Source organism: Engystomops pustulosus, chromosome 2, assembly GCF_040894005.1.
Source record: "Engystomops pustulosus chromosome 2, aEngPut4.maternal, whole genome shotgun sequence".
NCBI classification, from domain to species: Eukaryota; Metazoa; Chordata; class Amphibia; order Anura; family Leptodactylidae; genus Engystomops; species Engystomops pustulosus.
Window position 1 is genome coordinate 57494069 of NC_092412.1, and position 18966 is coordinate 57513034.

An 18966-nucleotide genomic window follows, 5' to 3' on the forward strand; every position below is an offset into this window, starting at 1 on the left:
TTATAGAAAAAGCTTTCTATCTTTATTGCGGAAGAGTAGGAGGGATGGGAAAATGAGAAAAAAAGGTACAGTAAGACAATTATTTCACAAGAAAGATTAGTGTTGGTGTTGGACATGTTTACTAGCCTACCATGCTGAAAATCAGTATTGCAAAATAAAAAAAAATATCTATTTTACATATACAAAATAGTACATATTCTTATTTTAATCCATTTCGGTCTTGATCCCCCTCCCCCCAACCCCCTCTGGCCAAAATATCTACCTGTTTGTCCCTTAAAGTCAGAAATACTTATACTTTTAGGATAGAAATTCAGGAATCAACAATTTACATACATAATTGGGAAAATAACAAAGATATAATTTTGAATGGCTTTGACCTAAATAGTATAAATCATCCACTTGCCCACTACAATACTGATTGTTATGTCTCTAGCTGCTAAACTTTGGCATTGTCCACATTCCACCATAAAATAGTAACATTTAAGTCACCATTCTCTATTTCACTGATTCCTCATGATCCTTGATCTTTGTTCCTTCTCTTAGTCTTCTACTAAATATTCAACCCAGAAGCTTTAGGGAAGCACCTTATCTTGATGTAACAAGCCATGATCTCTCCATCCATGTCTGTAGCATCTACTGTGTGTTTAGTTCAGCTTCGAGACTAAACTTGTATCTTTAAAGTTGTTTAGTTAGTGTGAGGTAGCTTAAACCTGGGAAGTTTTAGATTTTGCCCTAAACTTCCTTCCATCTCATATTGGAAATAAAGGGCAGACGAACTTCAAATCCTGGAACTTTTTTTTTTTGTTTTGCTATCTACAGTATAATAAAAAAGTAAAAAGAACAAAGCTCAGATCAACTTGTACTTTCCAAAAAAGTTATTTTTATATCAGTTGATGTTACAAAATACAAACTTTTTTACAACAATAGCACCATTTCATTCAATGACACACAGTACTTCTGCTGGAATACACTGTGAGGGGGGAGGGTTGCTTTAAACTGCACTTCGTACATCGAGGTTAGGAGGGGGGCCTTCAATCATGCCAGTTAGTGTCACACCTTCACCTGACCCATAGGTCTTACAGGAAGACAATAAATAAATAATACCATGATTTTATTCCGCAGTCTGCCCAGTTCTGGCCTTGCAATACAAAATAAATGTCCAAAATGTAAGCGCGTGGATGAATGGAAATTTGGGGTCGGTTCAGCCATTCAGTGCAGAAGTCCTAAAAGTGATTGGAAAGTACTCAGGTCCTTAGGGTTTTTATTTATTTTTATTTACTTTTTTGGTTTTTACAAGAAGCAAACTGGGCCAATGTCAACGCCAAATTCCTGATCAGCTCCACCAATATCCATAGGTGCAATGTCTACGATGGGCAGGCGGGAAGTTTTCTGTGTCCTGTATTCTATAACTGTCTTGCCCCATTTGCCAGTGTGTTTCTGGAAAAAAATTGGAAAGAATATTTAGTTAATGAAGAAATTAATATACACCTTTCTTACAATTGTAAACTTGGCTTAGATACCGAGATTCTCCTGAAATTGATTCTACAATATTGCAGTTTAGCTTCACAGGTAAAATCCCTATCTCTACCAATGGCTAGTCTATATAGTCTAATTAGGTAATATAGTATGCTTTTCTTAATGCAAATTTACAGGAGCCTAATGATATCAATATATATTGAAAATATATATTTTCAAGTATTTTTAGCTCTTTATATTTACCTTGCAGCCATCTTCCAAGGCATTGTATGTAAATCTGCTGTTGCCTTCAGCTCTAATCTCAACATCATTGGATCCCTGGAGAAGGATAGCCTTCTTCAGGTTGCCTGAGGACTCATCCATGAAAGCAATGCTGTTCTTGCAGTGGTAGGTGATGTTCTGTGATGCATCAGTGGACAGCAGGCGCAGGAAAGTCATCTGAATGTTGGCGGTATTGGGTGCAGAGCTGTCATCACCATAGCTGAACTGTAGTTGCAAAGATAGAAGATAAATGTCAGTGGTCAATTAAGAACTAAGTAGACACATGCCATCTACAATGGTGAAGTAACTACTGCAGTTGACTTGTTAGCGGTTTCATGGTTAAGGTTATAGGAATACTTACTTGGAAGCCGCCATTGATGGTCTCTCCAAACCAGATGTGCTTCTTGTCCTTGTTCTTGCTTGTCCACCAGTTCTTCTTGGGGATCTTGCTTGGATTGGGGTATACACATGTTTCTCCAGTTTCCATGTTACAGAAGACTTTAATGGCATCCACGGTGCAACCCTGGTTGGGGTCAATCCAGTAGTCACCTGCAAAGAATAGTCAAAATGTTTTATAGATAGGATTCTTATTTTAGACTTTAATTCACCAGCTGAATGTATCACATGGAGACAAAAGTAAAATGTCCTGTTAAGGAGGGGGAAATCTACATGGTCTGTAAAATTGTTAAAGAATGTAGATAGGACAACCTTCTTATCTGCTGGGTACTACCAAAAATTGCTTCTTTAAACTTATATTTTTGCTATAAACTACATTGAACTAATTTATTCCATATAAAAATTATCTTTAAATTCTAACTGGTGTTTTCTAATTCTTTCTGTGAAACTGCCATTACAAAAATCAAATAACTTATGAAGTATGAAGAGAAATGTCAAAATAATGAAACAAAGATTAAGGAGAGATAATTTTTTACTTACCACTCTTCCACTCAGGGTGGCACAGTTTCAGGTCACGGCAAGTACGGGCTGGGTTCTTCTTGCTTCCATCTGGGCTACGAATGCTCTCAATTTGGTTGTTCAGTGATTTAAGGGTGGCATCAACCTCAACATCATGCTGGCGGAGATTGGTAGAAGCCTGGTCAGCACGCATGTAACGCATGGGATCAGGTCCCTTCTCAGGTTGAGATAGACCAGCAAATGCAGACATGTCAATGCCAGGGCCGGGAGGACCAGGAGGACCAGGTGGGCCAGGTTGACCAGGAGGACCCTATTAACACAAACAGGAAAAATTATTAGCTTCAATCTTAATTCAACTATATTAAATGGTTACAAAAATCTAAAGTTTTGTATGCTTACAGCAGGACCAGTTTCACCACTACGACCACGTGGACCAGGTGGACCGATTGGACCAGGGAGACCATTAGAACCATCTTTGCCAGAAGGACCAACAGGGCCAGGAGGACCCTAAATAAATTCATAATAGTAAAGTTGTTTTAGTGATGATGTTCATAAGGACATTTTTACAAGTACTATTTTGATTTCTAGATTCATTCACAACTTACTCTTGGACCAGAAGGACCAGCAGGACCAGTAGCACCTTGATCACCAGCAGTACCCTAAAAGTATGGAAAAAAGTTAAAAAAGAATAAAATATGACCAGAATGAGAATATTGATAACAATATATCAGATGTTCTTTACCAGCAGCCTAAAATCTAATATGTCGAAGGATATGCTGACCAGCATATGGTTCTTGATAAAAGCATTAATATAAACTTGCTTCAATATATGTATTATTACATTTGGATACTCCAGTAGTGTCTCTAGTTTAGTATGGTATGTATGGGATTTATCTAATCTAAATGCACCACAATTGTTTCTCCATTTATCCCACATGCAAACAGTTTTCCATTTATTGGGACAGATTTATAGTGACATTATTCTGGTATAACAAAACCTGAACATGTCTTGCATAGATTTGCACCACATGTCAGTCAGGGTGTGGGGCTTAATGGAAAAAGGCATGGCCTACAATGCCACACAAATGGGTGGTGGAAACTTTAATAATATGGTGCATTTTAAGATTGTCTGGTTTTCAATATGCACTGTCTAATTTTTATATAAGCATTGTGTTTTAGAGACTCTTTGTGCTTCACCATAAATATCTATTTTTTCCCAAAAGTTTGGCAGTCAGCAGGTGGTATAAAGAAAAGAAAAATGTCTAGAATGTTTGGCAAGATTCACCAAATCTATTACACAGATTGAGCCACTGTGATTGATAGATTTGGTGCATCTTCTGCCCTAAGTTTTACTTACTGGAGGTCCGGGCAGACCCTGAAGACCAGTGAAACCTCTGTGTCCCTTCTGTCCTCTCTCTCCAGCTTCACCAGCCTCACCCTTGTCACCACGAGGACCTTGAGGACCCTACAATGGAGAAAATATTGTCAAATCATTATGTAATGATCAATTTACAAAATGAAGAATTTGATTTAGATACTATATGTACTGTATATCTAAAACATGTGATTCAGCTGAAAGTAAAACACTTTTTTAAGTAATCTAAACATTTTTATATTCATTTTGAAATCATACTCCCCTGGACAACCACAGACCACTTCCAATTATCTCACATTCTAAGCTAAATTATATTAATCTATTTAGAATTAAGTTAAGCAGACTTAAAAACTTTATTTCTGCCATTTTAGCTGAAAATGTTTGGGTTAATTAACTACTGCTGCTGTACTTGATTCTACATGTAGTTTCCCATATAATTGCGCTACATAAATATTTTGTACTTACAGGCAGACCACGAGCTCCAGCAGGGCCAGATGGACCCAAAGGACCTTGAGGACCCTATAAAAAACAAATATACATATATTAAATACATTTTCTTAAACTTAATCCAATTCATCCTATGTGAAGAACGTATATTTTCTTGTTGTGTGAAGGTTATAATAAATTATGCAACACTAACATTTTGGTTTTATTTTATTCAATTCATTATTTATATTTACAGATTTTTGGCCAAAAAATACAGGAGGAGGTAATGTTGGACAATAATGTCTGAAAATAATGGACACCTACCAAGTTGAACATGCTTTCTCATCTACAGGCAGCATGTTAAGGTGTTGATCGTAATGGTTGGTAAAGTAGGAGCAATTGACTATTTTTAAAAAATACATGTAGTTTATTTACCCTAGTACCAACAGATAGCAATGTACATACAATGTGACCAGCTCCCTTCATAGTCGACTAAATTAATTGTGAGAAGGTCAAAATATATTCACGTAAGCACCATATACATCAGGCAATAATAAAGCAAACCTGACCCAACTATATACCCAAGATATATTTTCTTCTTATGATCTGCTAAGCATGCAACACATTATTTATCAAAAGAAAACCCACAACAAAAAAGGGATACTTACAGATTCACCTCTGTCTCCTTGCTTTCCAGTTGGGCCAACAGGGCCAGGAGCACCAGGGGCGCCGGGAGCACCGGGAGCACCAAGAGGACCAGTCTCACCACGGTCACCCTTTAAGAATAATGAAAATGGTTTGGCATCAATAGAAAATATTATCTTGTGTTGAATATGTGATATAATTAATAATTGTGTCTAATATGGTGTATACTATGATGATATTAGTATATGTATAGTATAACCAATATCAAAAAAGTTTGCTCCATAATAGAACATAAAACCAAGTTACTGGTTATAATCTTGTTATAAGGGAACCTACACAAGGCTATCCAATAATGCCAATCTCACCTTCATACCAACAGCACCATCACGTCCAGGAGGACCATCAGATCCAGGGTTACCCTAAAGAAAAATCATAGTGTTGAGTTCAGTGTTAATCCTCTTTTGTTTGTATAACTTTTATTTGTTTTCGTATGTAATGATTTTTTATTTAATACCACTTTCTTGTGTTGTGTAGGCAGATAAAATGAAAAGATATCCTTTAAAATGTGGTCAGCTTATTGTATATGTGTAGGTTTACCAGCCCAACAAGGTAAGCATGCCACTTATTTTGATTCAGTATCACATTCAAATAGTGGTTAAAATTTTTATGCACAATTAAAATATTGAATCACTTCCATCGGGAAACTAATGGATATTACTGTATTTTTATTATGTGGTTAATACTACTTTGATAGTTGTGTTTGTGGTTGTAAATTTATAAGTTATTATGTATCAAAATTAAGGTCGTACTTCACGTCCAGGCTCTCCTGCAGGGCCAGTTAATCCAGGTGGGCCAACAGGGCCAGGTGGTCCACGGTCACCAGCGCCTCCTGGGCTTCCTTGTTTTCCAGGCTCACCCTATAAAACATTGGGAAAAACTAAGTCAGATTCAGGATAGAAGCAAAAGTAAGTGAATTTATTCACCAATGTGTTCAATATTACACACTACCCTTGTATGTCGCCTTATATGTTGTCACTTAATGACAATAATTGACAGGATTTCCATACGTCTATAATCTAGATGGCTATGAAAAAATGTTCACAGAAAAACTATTCACCCAGAATATTGATTCATATTTTGGAATATAAATGGAGATATGCGATAAAATATTTATCAGGTCTTGATACTATTTTTACATGTTTGTAAGATTTTACTTATTTGCTTTTATCCATATTTGGTCCTGTAAAGAACATTTTTGGCATTTACCAATTATATACTCCTGCTAAAGTTCTGATCTAATTGAGTATGACTACATTATGTTCTTCTTTAAAGTGGTAGAAAAAGGGGTTGTCCAATCAGTGGCTCCAATGCCAATATGCATGGGACACAACTTTTTGACAATGGAGTGGCTAAATAGGTATGTCCTCTAGGATGAATATAAAATTAACATTACAATTTAGAGATGTCAGGAGATGATAGAAGGTGGAAGGTCTGTTTTATGTGACAGTACTCAATAAACTCTTATACAGGTCCCCTACTTAAGAACACCTGACTTACATACGACCCCTAGTTACAAATGGACCTCTGGATTTTGGTAATTTACTGTACTTTAGTCCTAGGCTACAATAAACAGCTTTAACAGTTGTCAATGATGCCTGTAATTAAGATTTATTGTTTATCCTGGTTCTTATGACAACCCAACATTTCTAAAATCCAATTGTCAGAGAGACCAAAAAATTTTTGACTTGGGTTACAATAATAAAGTATACGGTTCCGACTTACATACAAACTCAACTTAAGAACAAACCTACAGAATCTATCTTGTATGTAACCTGGGGACTGCCTGTATATCTGTTTTACATAACTCTGTCTAATACAGTATTTCTTACAGTATGTACAATATGTATGAGTGTATTGTAAGATTGTATCAATTTTTCTTGAGTAGCTTTATCAGGACATGACATGCTATGTCATATTCTTAAGTTTGCAAAATGTATACTCACAGAAGGTCCAGGAAGACCAGGGAAACCTCTCTCACCACGCTGACCAGGTAAACCAACAATACCACGCTGTCCAGCCAAACCTTGGGGACCAGGAGGACCATCAGGACCCTAAAAAGAAGAATAATGTTTAATAAGAAGAATATTTTTTGTACAATATGTTTTGGTTCAGTATCATCTGACAGCTCATTAACTCAATGTATTGGGAAATGGTTTTACTTTCCCCAAGGTTCATGGCATTTGCTATAAGTTGCCCTAGGTCTGTGTGATGTTTAAATTATAGATAAAATCACTAATAGACCATGGGATGATCAGACTTATAGGGATGGTTAGACTTAGAGGCATGAATATGTGCCATTTGTTGTAACATTTTGGTATACCTATGTGGCCAAACAGATGTAAACTTGGACACCAAATTATTCTTACCACCTGAGCCATTGTAGCTAGTAAATGTGGAGCATTATGTTATCCCTAACTCTTGTCAGGTATATATTCAGATACAAATTTTTGACTGTAAGGAAGTGTGCAGCACATTGAAGATGGGAAGGGTGAGCACTCCTCAGCTTTTCCACCTCCATAGGAACCAGGCCGCAAATCTAGGGCGGAATAGGTCGGGTCGTTCTATCATGTTCATGGCTCAGTTATGGTCAAGTGAGACGTAATGCAAGTCAATGGCAACCATGAGCTGACCGCATGAAGCCGAACAGTAAATTGACTTATTATCAAAATATGTGTACTTACAGAAGGACCATCTTCACCAGGCTCTCCCTTTTCACCAGGAGCACCAGCAGGACCCTGAAGACCTGGATCACCAGCACGGCCAGGAGGACCACCATCACCGCGAGCACCCTTAGGTCCATCTTTTCCAGAAGCTCCTGGTGGACCAGGGGGACCAGGATTTCCCTATAAAATATATTTAGAAGTTAGAAAATAGATTTACATATTTATAAAACTAGATATATCTTCTAAATTCTACATTTTTACAATAGTAGTTGCATATATGGTTCATTGTATATGCAACTGAATAAAAATGTGTGATATATTAAAGAAGCCATGTAAATGAAGTTACTTACATTGGCGCCAGGGGGACCAACTCTGCCTGCAGCACCGGGGAATCCAGTGGCACCCTGAAAAGAAGATATTTATCATTCAGAAACCCAATCATTCATTCATTTGAGGGCTCTATATTGTTTCACAGTTAAGAGCATCCCAGTAATGAAGACTGTCTTCAGCATATCTACAGTACCTTATCTCCCTGTAAGATCTACTAAACGTGGCTGTATGACCATCATTATTATTAGGTGTATCATTATGGTCAAGGTAATTTAGATTCAGATTACCATAGCTATATTTTAGCCAGGAATTTTCAAAATATAGTTTTACTTTGAAACAATACAACAGGAGCTGCTATTAATTATTCAATGGGTATAAGCCTATAAAAGGGTGTCTTATAGGATATATGGACAGATGACATATTCTTGAGGCAAATGAGGAATAGGATCTATATTAAAAGTTCTGACAAATGAAGAAAGACAAAGCAATTATTATTAGCAGGAAATGGTTATTGATGTTGATGTTTCTTGGGCATACTAAATTTAGTGAATGCCTAGGCATTGATTGAATTTATTATTTCTTTTTTGTGCTTTGTTATGGAAATTTTTTACCAAATATGTTTTATTGCACTTCACTATTGTGGTCATTTGTTAGCGTACTTTAAAGGGAACCTGTCACCACATTTTCACAAATACAGCTAGTGACAGTTTCCCATAGAGCCCAACTTTATGCTATATTACCTGGCATCATAGGGGGTGTGCCCTGCTGGCCTCTCCCATTTACTCCTCCCCATGTCTCATGCTTCTCAGCATGCCATGTGACCAGGGTGACTTCATCACGGGTCCTTTAGCCTTCTTACATTTGCAAATTGTATACCATGCATATATCTGATCACATGGCAGCATCATGGCTTCATTACAGCATGCCTCTGTGGACTTCTACTCCTCCCCATCCTCCTCTTCCGTGATTTCATGTGATCAGATACATATATGGGGTAGCCTGTGCAAATGTAACAGGATGATATCGCCTTGGTCACATGACATAAAGTGGCCAATGATGTAACAGAGCTCCAATTAACTGGTCCACATAGTAGCATGTTCTGTAACACTGAGACTTGTCAATCAGGAACTAGGAGGCAGGGAATTGCAAGTAACTCATGAATATGCGCAGTTTCATTGGACTCAAGTAGTGACATTGCACCCAAATCAGGTGAGTTGCATAAAAGTTTACAACCTGATTTTTTTTAACATTGCACCCAAGGAAAGGAACCATTTGGAGATAAGGGCAATGCTTTTTAATCATTGTTTTAATGAAGTGTTATTTTAGGTGTGTCAATTTGCATGACCCACCCTTTAAGTATCATATTGTGAACTATGTAATCACCCCTGCATTACTTAAAACTAAGACTTTGCACTGATTTATGTATCATTACAGTGATATTAATACTGAACTAAATGGCCCTAAATATACTTACAGCGGGACCTTGGGCACCACGAGCTCCTTTAGGACCATTAACACCAGTTGGACCCTAGAAAGAGAAAATAATTGCTCAGGTTAGAATGTAAAATTTTGGCAGTTTCATCATTTTCTATCTATTGTGTCCCACCAGAGAATAACCTTGTGTATGTATATTCTCTAGAATATAAATGATTACTACTAGTTGTAATAATAAAAATAATGATTATAAGGTCCATATACCCTTGCTATGTGTAGCATGCATTTATTACAGGATTTATTTTCCATATTTTACAAAGAGTTCATTTTAGAACTAAAAGACAAACCTGTGGACCAGGAGCGCCAGATGGACCTTGTGGACCAGGAGCACCAGCATCACCCTTCTGACCAGACTCTCCTTGTTCTCCCTTGATACCAGGTTGACCATCAGCACCCTGAAACCCAAAGGTGAAAGGATTTTAAAACATGTACTAGGAAGAAAACAGATTTATGAATGTCAATTTATGTTTCTGCAATTATATTTTTTCAATGCCAAGAATTCCCAAGAAGGTTGCATGTTGAGTTTCCAAGTAAGCCATTTATAGATATTGGCCAATATCTGCACTGGCATCCCACTCTTCATCAATGTGAATATACTCATAGTTGTGAACAATACTAATGTCACCCTAATAATATCAAAATTCTTCTTCAATCCACAGTTTATCTTCAATTATATGGGATTTCTAAGTGATAGTAGATTCTCTTGCTTTTTGTCTATAGCATCAGTCCAACTATATAAAATATGTTTTGGTATTTTACTCACAGGTGGGCCAGCAAAACCAGCAGGACCAGGAGGACCAGTCTCACCACGGTCACCCTACAAAAGAAATATTTCAATTAAAAGTTGTTCAACTGAAAATTCAAAAGCATCAAATCCAGTTAAACCATTAGAAAACACGTTTTCATAATAATCTATTTTATGATTTCAATTTCAGTGTCATTAAAATAATGAATTGTATGGTTAATTAATGCTAAATCCTATATGATGCTAATCTAGTTATACGGCAATCTTTTTTACTATAAAATCATCACAATGGTACAGGTAATATACTGTATATGTAAATTGTACTTACAGGAGCACCACGAGCACCAGCAACACCAACTTGACCTGGAGGACCAGATTCTCCCTAAGAGATAAAAAAACAAGGGTTTATATCCTTACATACCAAATCTTACACAAACATAATAAAAATAATATTATAGATTATTTAATCTTTTATATTTGAGTTTTAGTTGAATTCATATTTTCTAATGTATATCTTACATAAATTCTGGATATTTAGAAAACTGTATATAGATTACTTTAGATTAGTAACAGCACCTTGCTTCAGTTAACCCGCATCAACATAGTCCGTTACCACTTTTACTTAAATAGAAAGATGTGTTTGTGTGTATGGTGAATAAGTCCAGCAGTAGAGCCAATAGTTCCTAATTATACCAGTTTTGCTTGTTACATTATAAGACAGTGGTGTTCATAAAAAGGTTGGTTTTGAATAAACTAATCATAATTCTAAATCAATTTTTTTTTATTTAGTCCAAAAAAATAATTTTTAATGAAGTTACTTAGTTTAGGGAATAAAATTTTTATTTATCTCTAGATTCTATAAATTAAATGGAACCTATCAAATTGAAAATGTTTACAGATTAGAAGATGCCACATTTGGAGAAATATTTCTAATTGATATAATTTTTAAGAGAAAGGATTACAGACACCTTGTAATTTATTCATGCTATTCATAAGAGTCCATTGGGATGTTCTACTTAGTCATTAACAGCTATCAATGTCTATCACTGAGTAGGACGGCCCACTGGACTCATGAGCCCAGAATACACAAATATATAAATAAATAAGTCTAGTTGTATTGTATATTTTTCCAAAATAACTTTATACCAATCTTCTCATCTCATCATTTTGTATAACATGTTGCCTGCAGATTGGACTTCATACATGGTTCTATTCTGGACCCTTAGGGAGGGTCCAATGCATCAATAAACTAAATAATAAATAAATAAAATCAATAGTTTATTTAGAATGAATTGGTTTTTCAGAGGGAATTGAGCCCTTTCTAATAGATGCACCCACAAATACAACAGATTGGTATCGGTGCATTATAATTTGTAAAGAGCTACGGAATTTGATGGCGCTATATAAATAAAGATTATTATTATATTACTATTATTAATGGAATGCCCTTACGTCGACCTACAGTATCATCAAAAACCTCACAAAAAAGGGATTGTCTAACACAGGCAGCCCCTGTTACTGTATTTTCAGTCTGTAAGGTAAAAGAAAAAATATAATATGTGTAGATAAAATTGTTCATACCTTCTCGCCATTAGGACCAGAAGGACCGGGTGGACCAATTGGACCAGTCAAACCCTGGGAAAAAAAACAAAATACATAATTAGAATTATATAAAGTTTTAGTAATTCTCCCTATAATAGTTTGAATGGTGACTCTACTAATGAACTACAATCTATAAACAGAATACACACTGTATAAATTTCTAACAGGAGTACTCTTTGGTTTAGGAGGGATGACTATGGTGTGCCTTGTGTGGGAATAAGCAGCTAAGAGGAAATAATAGGAAGTGTGGCTTTGTTGTTGCTACAGTCCTGCTTCCTAATTCTGAAGAAGAGGACCAGGGACAGATGAAAACTGTGCTGGGCTGTATGAAAATTGTGGGCCTTTTTGTGGGCCTAGACATTGACATTGCCTAAAACAGTTACAGAACCAGGTCTTCTACATAGATAAAACAGATCATGCTGGGTAAGTTGTCAGTACTCTTTTTTTGTAATTTTTTTTAAATGTCAGAGAACGTTAGACTTGGTAGTTGGTTTGGATGGCTTTAGTCCCAGGCAGATACCCAAATGGGGGAGATTTGTCAAGCTGTGTGAGCTAGAATTCTGGAGTAATTTGCTCAAAAAATGAACTGTGTCACAATTATTAATTGTTCAATTTATTAATAGTTTTTAGGCACTTGTCCAACTAGTATGGAAAGGGGTATGGGCTTAGGAAAAGGGGACGTGGCCTCACAGCAAAAGTCTGTGCGCCAAAAAATCATCAGGTGCCTCATGCAGTGAACTAGAACAGCTAAAAGATGTGTAGTATGATGCAACAGTCTTAAACTAGGCCAAATTTAACATCAAGCATCAGGTACAGTGATAAGTATGGCACAACAGAAGACTGCCTAGATTGTCTGGTCTAATGTGGGAAACATTGATATATCTTCCCTAATATCTTCTGTAATATTGGATTTAGGAAGTGACCCTAAAACAATGTTTAGGGCTGTATAATGATATTTGGAAAGGGTGGGTTATGCCACTAAACAACCCCTTTAAAGTCTACAGTACATAGACGTTTTGCCCCACTCAATGCTATTTAACCAATTCCGCATTAGTGGTATATATTTAACAGTGTGCTATTCTAACATAGCTCAGACCCTTACTAAACAGTACATTTCTTTTGGACATCTAACTCTTTCAATTATGTTGCCTTGTAAACATAGGATGATCTTTCTACTAAACATAACTAGACCATAGTTCACGAGCCTAATATACTCCCATTGTTCTGTTCAGAATTTCTACATAAGACTGCACAGATTGTCTTTTTTTATAATTTATAGATTTTAGTAATATTTTATACTTACTCTAGAACCATCTTTTCCAGGAGCACCCTCTGGACCCTTCTCACCAGTGTCACCCTATATGAAAAGAGAATATAATAATGATTTCATTAATAATGTGTAAGTTTTATCTCATGAAATATGAAAATGCAATACTAGATTCAGCTAATAAATGGTTGAAATAGCTTTTTATATAGCAATTTGACAACAGTTATAATTCTTGTTTAATACTAAGTGGTGCATGTCAAAAAAAGTTCTAGTTGGTAGCCTAAAAGTTGAATGCAAACTTTTAATGCAAACTTAGCTATGGTTTCATGGCTGGGCAGGTCCATAAACTCATGCAGGCATTTGAAGCATCACACATGTGGTCAGATAAATCTACTAGGGCTTTTACAAAACAAAATGGATCCACTTACTCTGTCACCTTTAGGTCCAGGAATACCAGCAGTTCCTCTTTCACCGGGCATACCTTGAAGGCCAGGTGGGCCTTGAGCACCATTTGGACCAGATGGGCCAGAAGCACCCTACAGTACACACAAATTACACATTAGCAAATAGCTCAAGTATGATGAGTAAGACATACATACTTAGATCTGTGTGTAAAAAGCATAGAAGTATATATCTTAAGCTCAACCTACCTTAGGACCATCAGTACCAGGAGTACCAGGAAGACCACGAGGACCTTGGAGACCTTGAGGACCTGAAGAGCCACGTTCACCCGGGAAACCACGTTCACCCTACAATGAAGTGATAGCAAGTGATCAGTTAGTAAAGTTTTACAATACAAAATACACATGAACTATCCTAATGTTTTATAATTAATTTTATTTATTATTGTAAATGTTTGTAATTACACAAAGTGAGTTATGGATGTAGTCAATGCATGAAAATGACTGGTTTGGGGAACCAAGCTATCAAACTTGGGATTATTCAGCTTGGAAAAAAGTTAACTGAGGTGAGCTACTTACAATGTACACCTATATAAGTGCACTGGACCAATATCCTTTAAATTATGATTTTATACCAAGGACTTTATATATTGAAATTGGACATTCTCTGTGTCTCAAGGAAAGATGTGATGCTTAAAGCAAGTTTAGGGCCCAGATGCATTTAAAAAAAATATATATTATTAGCAGTTATAGGTAATTACTATTGATAATAGGATATTGAATTATTTTATGGCTGTATTTGGAGATGGAAGAAATTTTTGGCTCTTAATGTGAGCATTTAGTGTTCAACTTAAAGGGTTCTTTTGCCTAATATAGTACATTTATAGATTGGATTTATTAGGCCAATATCATGTCAGCTATGTTGTAACACATTCTTAATGTGAGTAATTCCGATTATAACTTACTCTTGGACCAACAAGACCTGGAGCACCAGCTTCTCCGGGAACACCCTAGAAAATGGAAAAACATTATGAATTTGAGAAAACAGTTGTAGTACATGTACACTGAGACTGTACTTATCTACAAAAAAATGTAAAAATCCCTTCATTATAGCTAAACAAAACTACACTGGGAGTATTTAGACCAAAGAATTGTTATTACAAGTAATGTTTTACCTCTAATAACATTTGGTGATAATAATAATTATATCTATTTATTTGGTTGACTTGGAGTTCATTCTATCCATGCACGCAAATGTTAGTCTCCATTCACAAAAACAGTTTTTGAATGAACTATTTTTTGGTGCATCAGACATATGGGCCCATTCTAACAAAATGAATTCTCCTATTGAAGTAAATTGGTCTGTAATGAAACAGACCAGCAACAGTTGGATTTTTGTCCACGAATGATTGTTGTATGTAGCCTTATTATGGCTATAAAATTAAAGTTTGTACAAGAAACAGGGACATAACATCCATGTAGGGTAATAATATGAAACTTAATGTCAATCATAATCTTTAGTCAAAAGCTGAGTTGAGGTAGCCCATACAATTGTGGGATTTTAATATATAAATAATAATACTGTAAAGCCAACTGGAGATATAATAGACAGTTCTAACAAAATACAGTGGTCCAGGTTTAAAAAAAAAGTGGTGCAAACTACACTAGCACAGTTGGCCTCACTAATGTGCAGGATGCATCAGACAATTCAATACTGGAGCATGTTGTTCAATTATCTGGCACAACTGGCAATACTATGGGAAGTGTGCACCCTTTTTTGGTGCACTTACATTATACAACCTAAATTTGACGCAAACTCCAACTAAGCACTACCGTACCTCTTTAGGTACAAAGTGTCCAACAAAGTGCAGCCACAACACAAAAGTGCCTCAAACTATTTATAAATACATGTGTAAACTCCAAAGACCTTTTTTTACGGCACAATTCGAAAAAAAAACTGGCGCAGACACAATGATATATCTGGGCCAGTGTTCTTTAGAAATACTAATTACGCTCACCTGATCACCTGGTTTGCCACCCTCACCAGGAGGACCTGGGGGACCTGGAAGGCCCTGGTAAATAAAGAAAAACAATAATAATTAGCCTTAAAATAAATCAGTGTTGATGCAGAATAGGCATTAATGGCACACCATAAAATGTACCACAATGTAGGAAGTATCATACCTGGAAGCCAGATGGGCCGGGAGGACCTTGTTCACCTCTCTCTCCAGCTGGACCCTGAAATATAAGCAATATCATTAGTATCACTGGGTGGAATTGGAGTAACACAGTAAGAAATGTATGCAGTGTTGCTGACTTTAAGTTGTAGACCCCAATACATAATGTTTCATACAGTAGTGATGGAATGGAAAATTTGTTCTGGTCTAGACAAAGGAATGAGGTCTTCTGGGGTGGTCTTCACTAATCTTGTCCAAGTGATTTATAGAGCTGAGCATGTGCAAAATAGGCGCATTCTACTATAGTATTCTTTATATCATCTATCTTCTATATAATATACTATCCCCTTTATCTTTTATTTTATTAGAACAGAGGTTCTCTACAATCCTAGGCCAAATCATTCAACTTGAAAAAATGTTTGTATCTTTACGGTTATGAACATATAATATGCTCCCACCCTCATGTACAATAGGGCTATAAAAAATCATATGTCTTTTAAGATAAAGCAGACAATATTTACTTACAGCTGGACCAGATGGACCTTGAGAACCAGTTTCACCATCTTTTCCGGGCAGACCCTAAAACAAACAAATATATTCTTATTAACTTATGTTTTATAAATAAATGAATATTCTTGCAACTAAAAAAATTACTCTAAGCTTATGATTCATGATAAATATTGTAGCATTTATACATTTTACCATGATAATAAAATAAATTATGCCTGATATTATCTTTTAAAATCTGATAATAATGTTATGTGTTCTAATTATTTTATAATAGACAATAGTAAAATGTCTGGAATTATTGGTGAAATATTAAAGATTATTACATAGAATACAATATAAAGGCATGCTTACTCTTAGACCAGGAGCGCCAACCAATCCTTTCTCACCAGCTTTGCCAGGTTCACCCTATAATGAACAAAAAAATGTTGTAAGGGTCAATTTATATTTGTGCATTGTAAAGCAAGTTGATGTTAATTTGATGTAGTAGAATTTTGGGTGACCAAACATTTTTCTTCTATCTTCTAGATTGTCATCCGAATAGATAATACATGTGGAAGAAAAACAATGGTATATCTTCAAGCATATATTGTATTGTGTGTAGGTAATTTATGCGTAAGATATGTGTAAGGACTTGCCTTAAGGAAACTTTATGGTTATCTCTGGGGTATTGCTCTTGCCGTGATACACATCATTACCATCAGGCAATATCCTTTCACTTCTTTGCTAACATTATGGTAATTTTGCAAATGAAAACAACTGTATAAGTTCACATAGATCATAAATTAGAAGGTTATGGTCATCATCTTCTCATTGACCAAATATATTAGGCAATTTTGGCAAAAACTACTGAGGAGCACACTCCAATGAGAACAGACTTCATCTCTGCTAGATGATGATTTTAACACTATTCTTCACAAAATCCTATGTGCAAAATTGGCAGGTATATATAGTCACTTACATTGGCACCCTTAGGTCCGGGGAAACCCATGACTCCAGGCTGACCACGAGCACCCTGAGGGCCGGGAGGTCCAGGGCGACCATCTTCACCAGCAGCACCCTAAAAGTAATAAAAACCAAGTGTTTTGTTTAATTTATTAATACTTTGAGGTATTTTCTATTTACAGGATCTGTGGATCAAACAGATCACCTGAATATTATCCAACTGTTTTTACATGTTGTCAGTGGTCACTGAAACAAGTGTAAATCTTAATATCAAATCTGATGAATACACTTACAGTTGCACCAACTTTTCCTTGAGGACCAGCATCACCAGGGCGACCAGTAAGACCCTGTGGGAAAGTGAATACTTGTTAAAATACTCAAACATTAATATCATACAGAGAATATATTTGAGGAAGTTGATTCCTCAAATATAAGGGTGAAAAGCAGAACAAGTAGTTATGGGTAAAGCAAAATATGGAATGGGTAGGTATTGTACCACAGCCATAAAAAGTTGCCATCCTTTTATGTTGCTTATTACAGGCATCTATGTTTAATACAGTTGGGCGTGTTGAGGTATAACTTCAAGATTAAAAAGTGATTTGTATAGAAGTACATTATATTTATGGTAGGATTGGATATCAGGTCCAATATCAAGTACTGGGCAATACAAGGCAAAATAAACTTGTGGAGATCAGGTCATGGTCCCAAGAACTGGTTATGTAGTAGTTCATCTTATTACTGTAAAGTTCACCCAATTTCTGATTTAATAGATCTCATCTAGTATTCTCAAAGATTTAATTCCTCACTTACTCTTGCACCAGGAAGACCAGGTTCGCCAGGACGGCCAGGATCTCCATTAGCTCCCTTTGGACCACCAAGACCAGGGACACCACGGTCACCAGGAGCACCCTAAAAGGAAAAGAATACCATCATATTAAAATGTGTTTAGTAAAAACTATAGTGGTACAACTTTATGAAATAAAACCTTTCCATTATAATAATTATAATTATTGGTCCATAAGTGTTACATTGAAAAGAATAACAAATAAGACTTTTACATGCATGTTTATAATGCAGAGCAATGTAATATTTACCGGTAATAAAATGTTATGATAAATTCAACATTACTTACCTTTGGACCAGCAAGACCATCTTGACCAGGGAAACCACGGTTACCAGGAGCACCCTGATGATGGATAGAAACATTGATATGGTTATTCCAATGAATAGAACTTAGTAATCATGATGTCCAAATACATTTTCAAGACAGGCCATGTGTATCTTGGGTAATGTTTGGATAATAGGATTTATATAGGTACAAATGGGGAAAAAGTAATCCAGCAGCAGTGTTGGACCCACATTGAACCATCATTTCCAGGTTCAAACACAAACTGTAGGTTGACAATATAGAGGTCTATGTACATTATGAAGTGAGATACCCATATTAGATATCGTGTATATTATAAAAAAAGGAGTAAATATAGTATATAATTGAAAATTATAGGGACTGATGGTTATGTACACATATATGTCCAGTCCTTATGGTGATGATATCATGATACTACTAATAAATAAGACTAATATCTTTGTATTGTAAATGGACTGTGCGTAAATAGTATGGGCTCATTAAGGAAAGAAGGTTGGGGGATAAGTCATTTTCCATAGGATAGTGGGAAT

General features: G+C 35.9%; 1 protein-coding gene across 2 annotated transcripts in view; it reads right to left on the reverse strand.

Annotated features, from left to right (window-relative positions):
• Window positions 1-704: 704 nt before the first annotated feature.
• The window catches only part of COL2A1 (collagen type II alpha 1 chain), a 42071-nt gene continuing 23809 nt past the window's right edge, over window positions 705-18966 (reverse strand). For both annotated transcript variants that reach the window (XM_072134723.1, XM_072134724.1), the window contains 31 exons: window positions 18422-18475; window positions 18100-18198; window positions 17583-17636; window positions 17306-17404; window positions 16699-16752; window positions 16363-16416; window positions 15845-15898; window positions 15679-15732; window positions 14626-14670; window positions 13910-14008; window positions 13688-13795; window positions 13296-13349; window positions 11972-12025; window positions 10719-10772; window positions 10409-10462; window positions 9933-10040; window positions 9626-9679; window positions 8172-8225; window positions 7840-8001; window positions 7102-7209; window positions 5908-6015; window positions 5464-5517; window positions 5122-5229; window positions 4493-4546; window positions 4010-4117; window positions 3258-3311; window positions 3052-3159; window positions 2674-2962; window positions 2099-2286; window positions 1720-1962; window positions 705-1437 (listed from right to left, as the gene is read on the reverse strand). In XM_072134723.1, coding sequence (XP_071990824.1) covers window positions 1291-1437; window positions 1720-1962; window positions 2099-2286; window positions 2674-2962; window positions 3052-3159; window positions 3258-3311; window positions 4010-4117; window positions 4493-4546; window positions 5122-5229; window positions 5464-5517; window positions 5908-6015; window positions 7102-7209; window positions 7840-8001; window positions 8172-8225; window positions 9626-9679; window positions 9933-10040; window positions 10409-10462; window positions 10719-10772; window positions 11972-12025; window positions 13296-13349; window positions 13688-13795; window positions 13910-14008; window positions 14626-14670; window positions 15679-15732; window positions 15845-15898; window positions 16363-16416; window positions 16699-16752; window positions 17306-17404; window positions 17583-17636; window positions 18100-18198; window positions 18422-18475 — 2937 coding nt within the window. In that variant the 3' untranslated portion in view covers window positions 705-1290. The remainder of the gene's footprint in view (window positions 1438-1719; window positions 1963-2098; window positions 2287-2673; window positions 2963-3051; window positions 3160-3257; window positions 3312-4009; window positions 4118-4492; window positions 4547-5121; window positions 5230-5463; window positions 5518-5907; window positions 6016-7101; window positions 7210-7839; window positions 8002-8171; window positions 8226-9625; window positions 9680-9932; window positions 10041-10408; window positions 10463-10718; window positions 10773-11971; window positions 12026-13295; window positions 13350-13687; window positions 13796-13909; window positions 14009-14625; window positions 14671-15678; window positions 15733-15844; window positions 15899-16362; window positions 16417-16698; window positions 16753-17305; window positions 17405-17582; window positions 17637-18099; window positions 18199-18421; window positions 18476-18966) is intronic.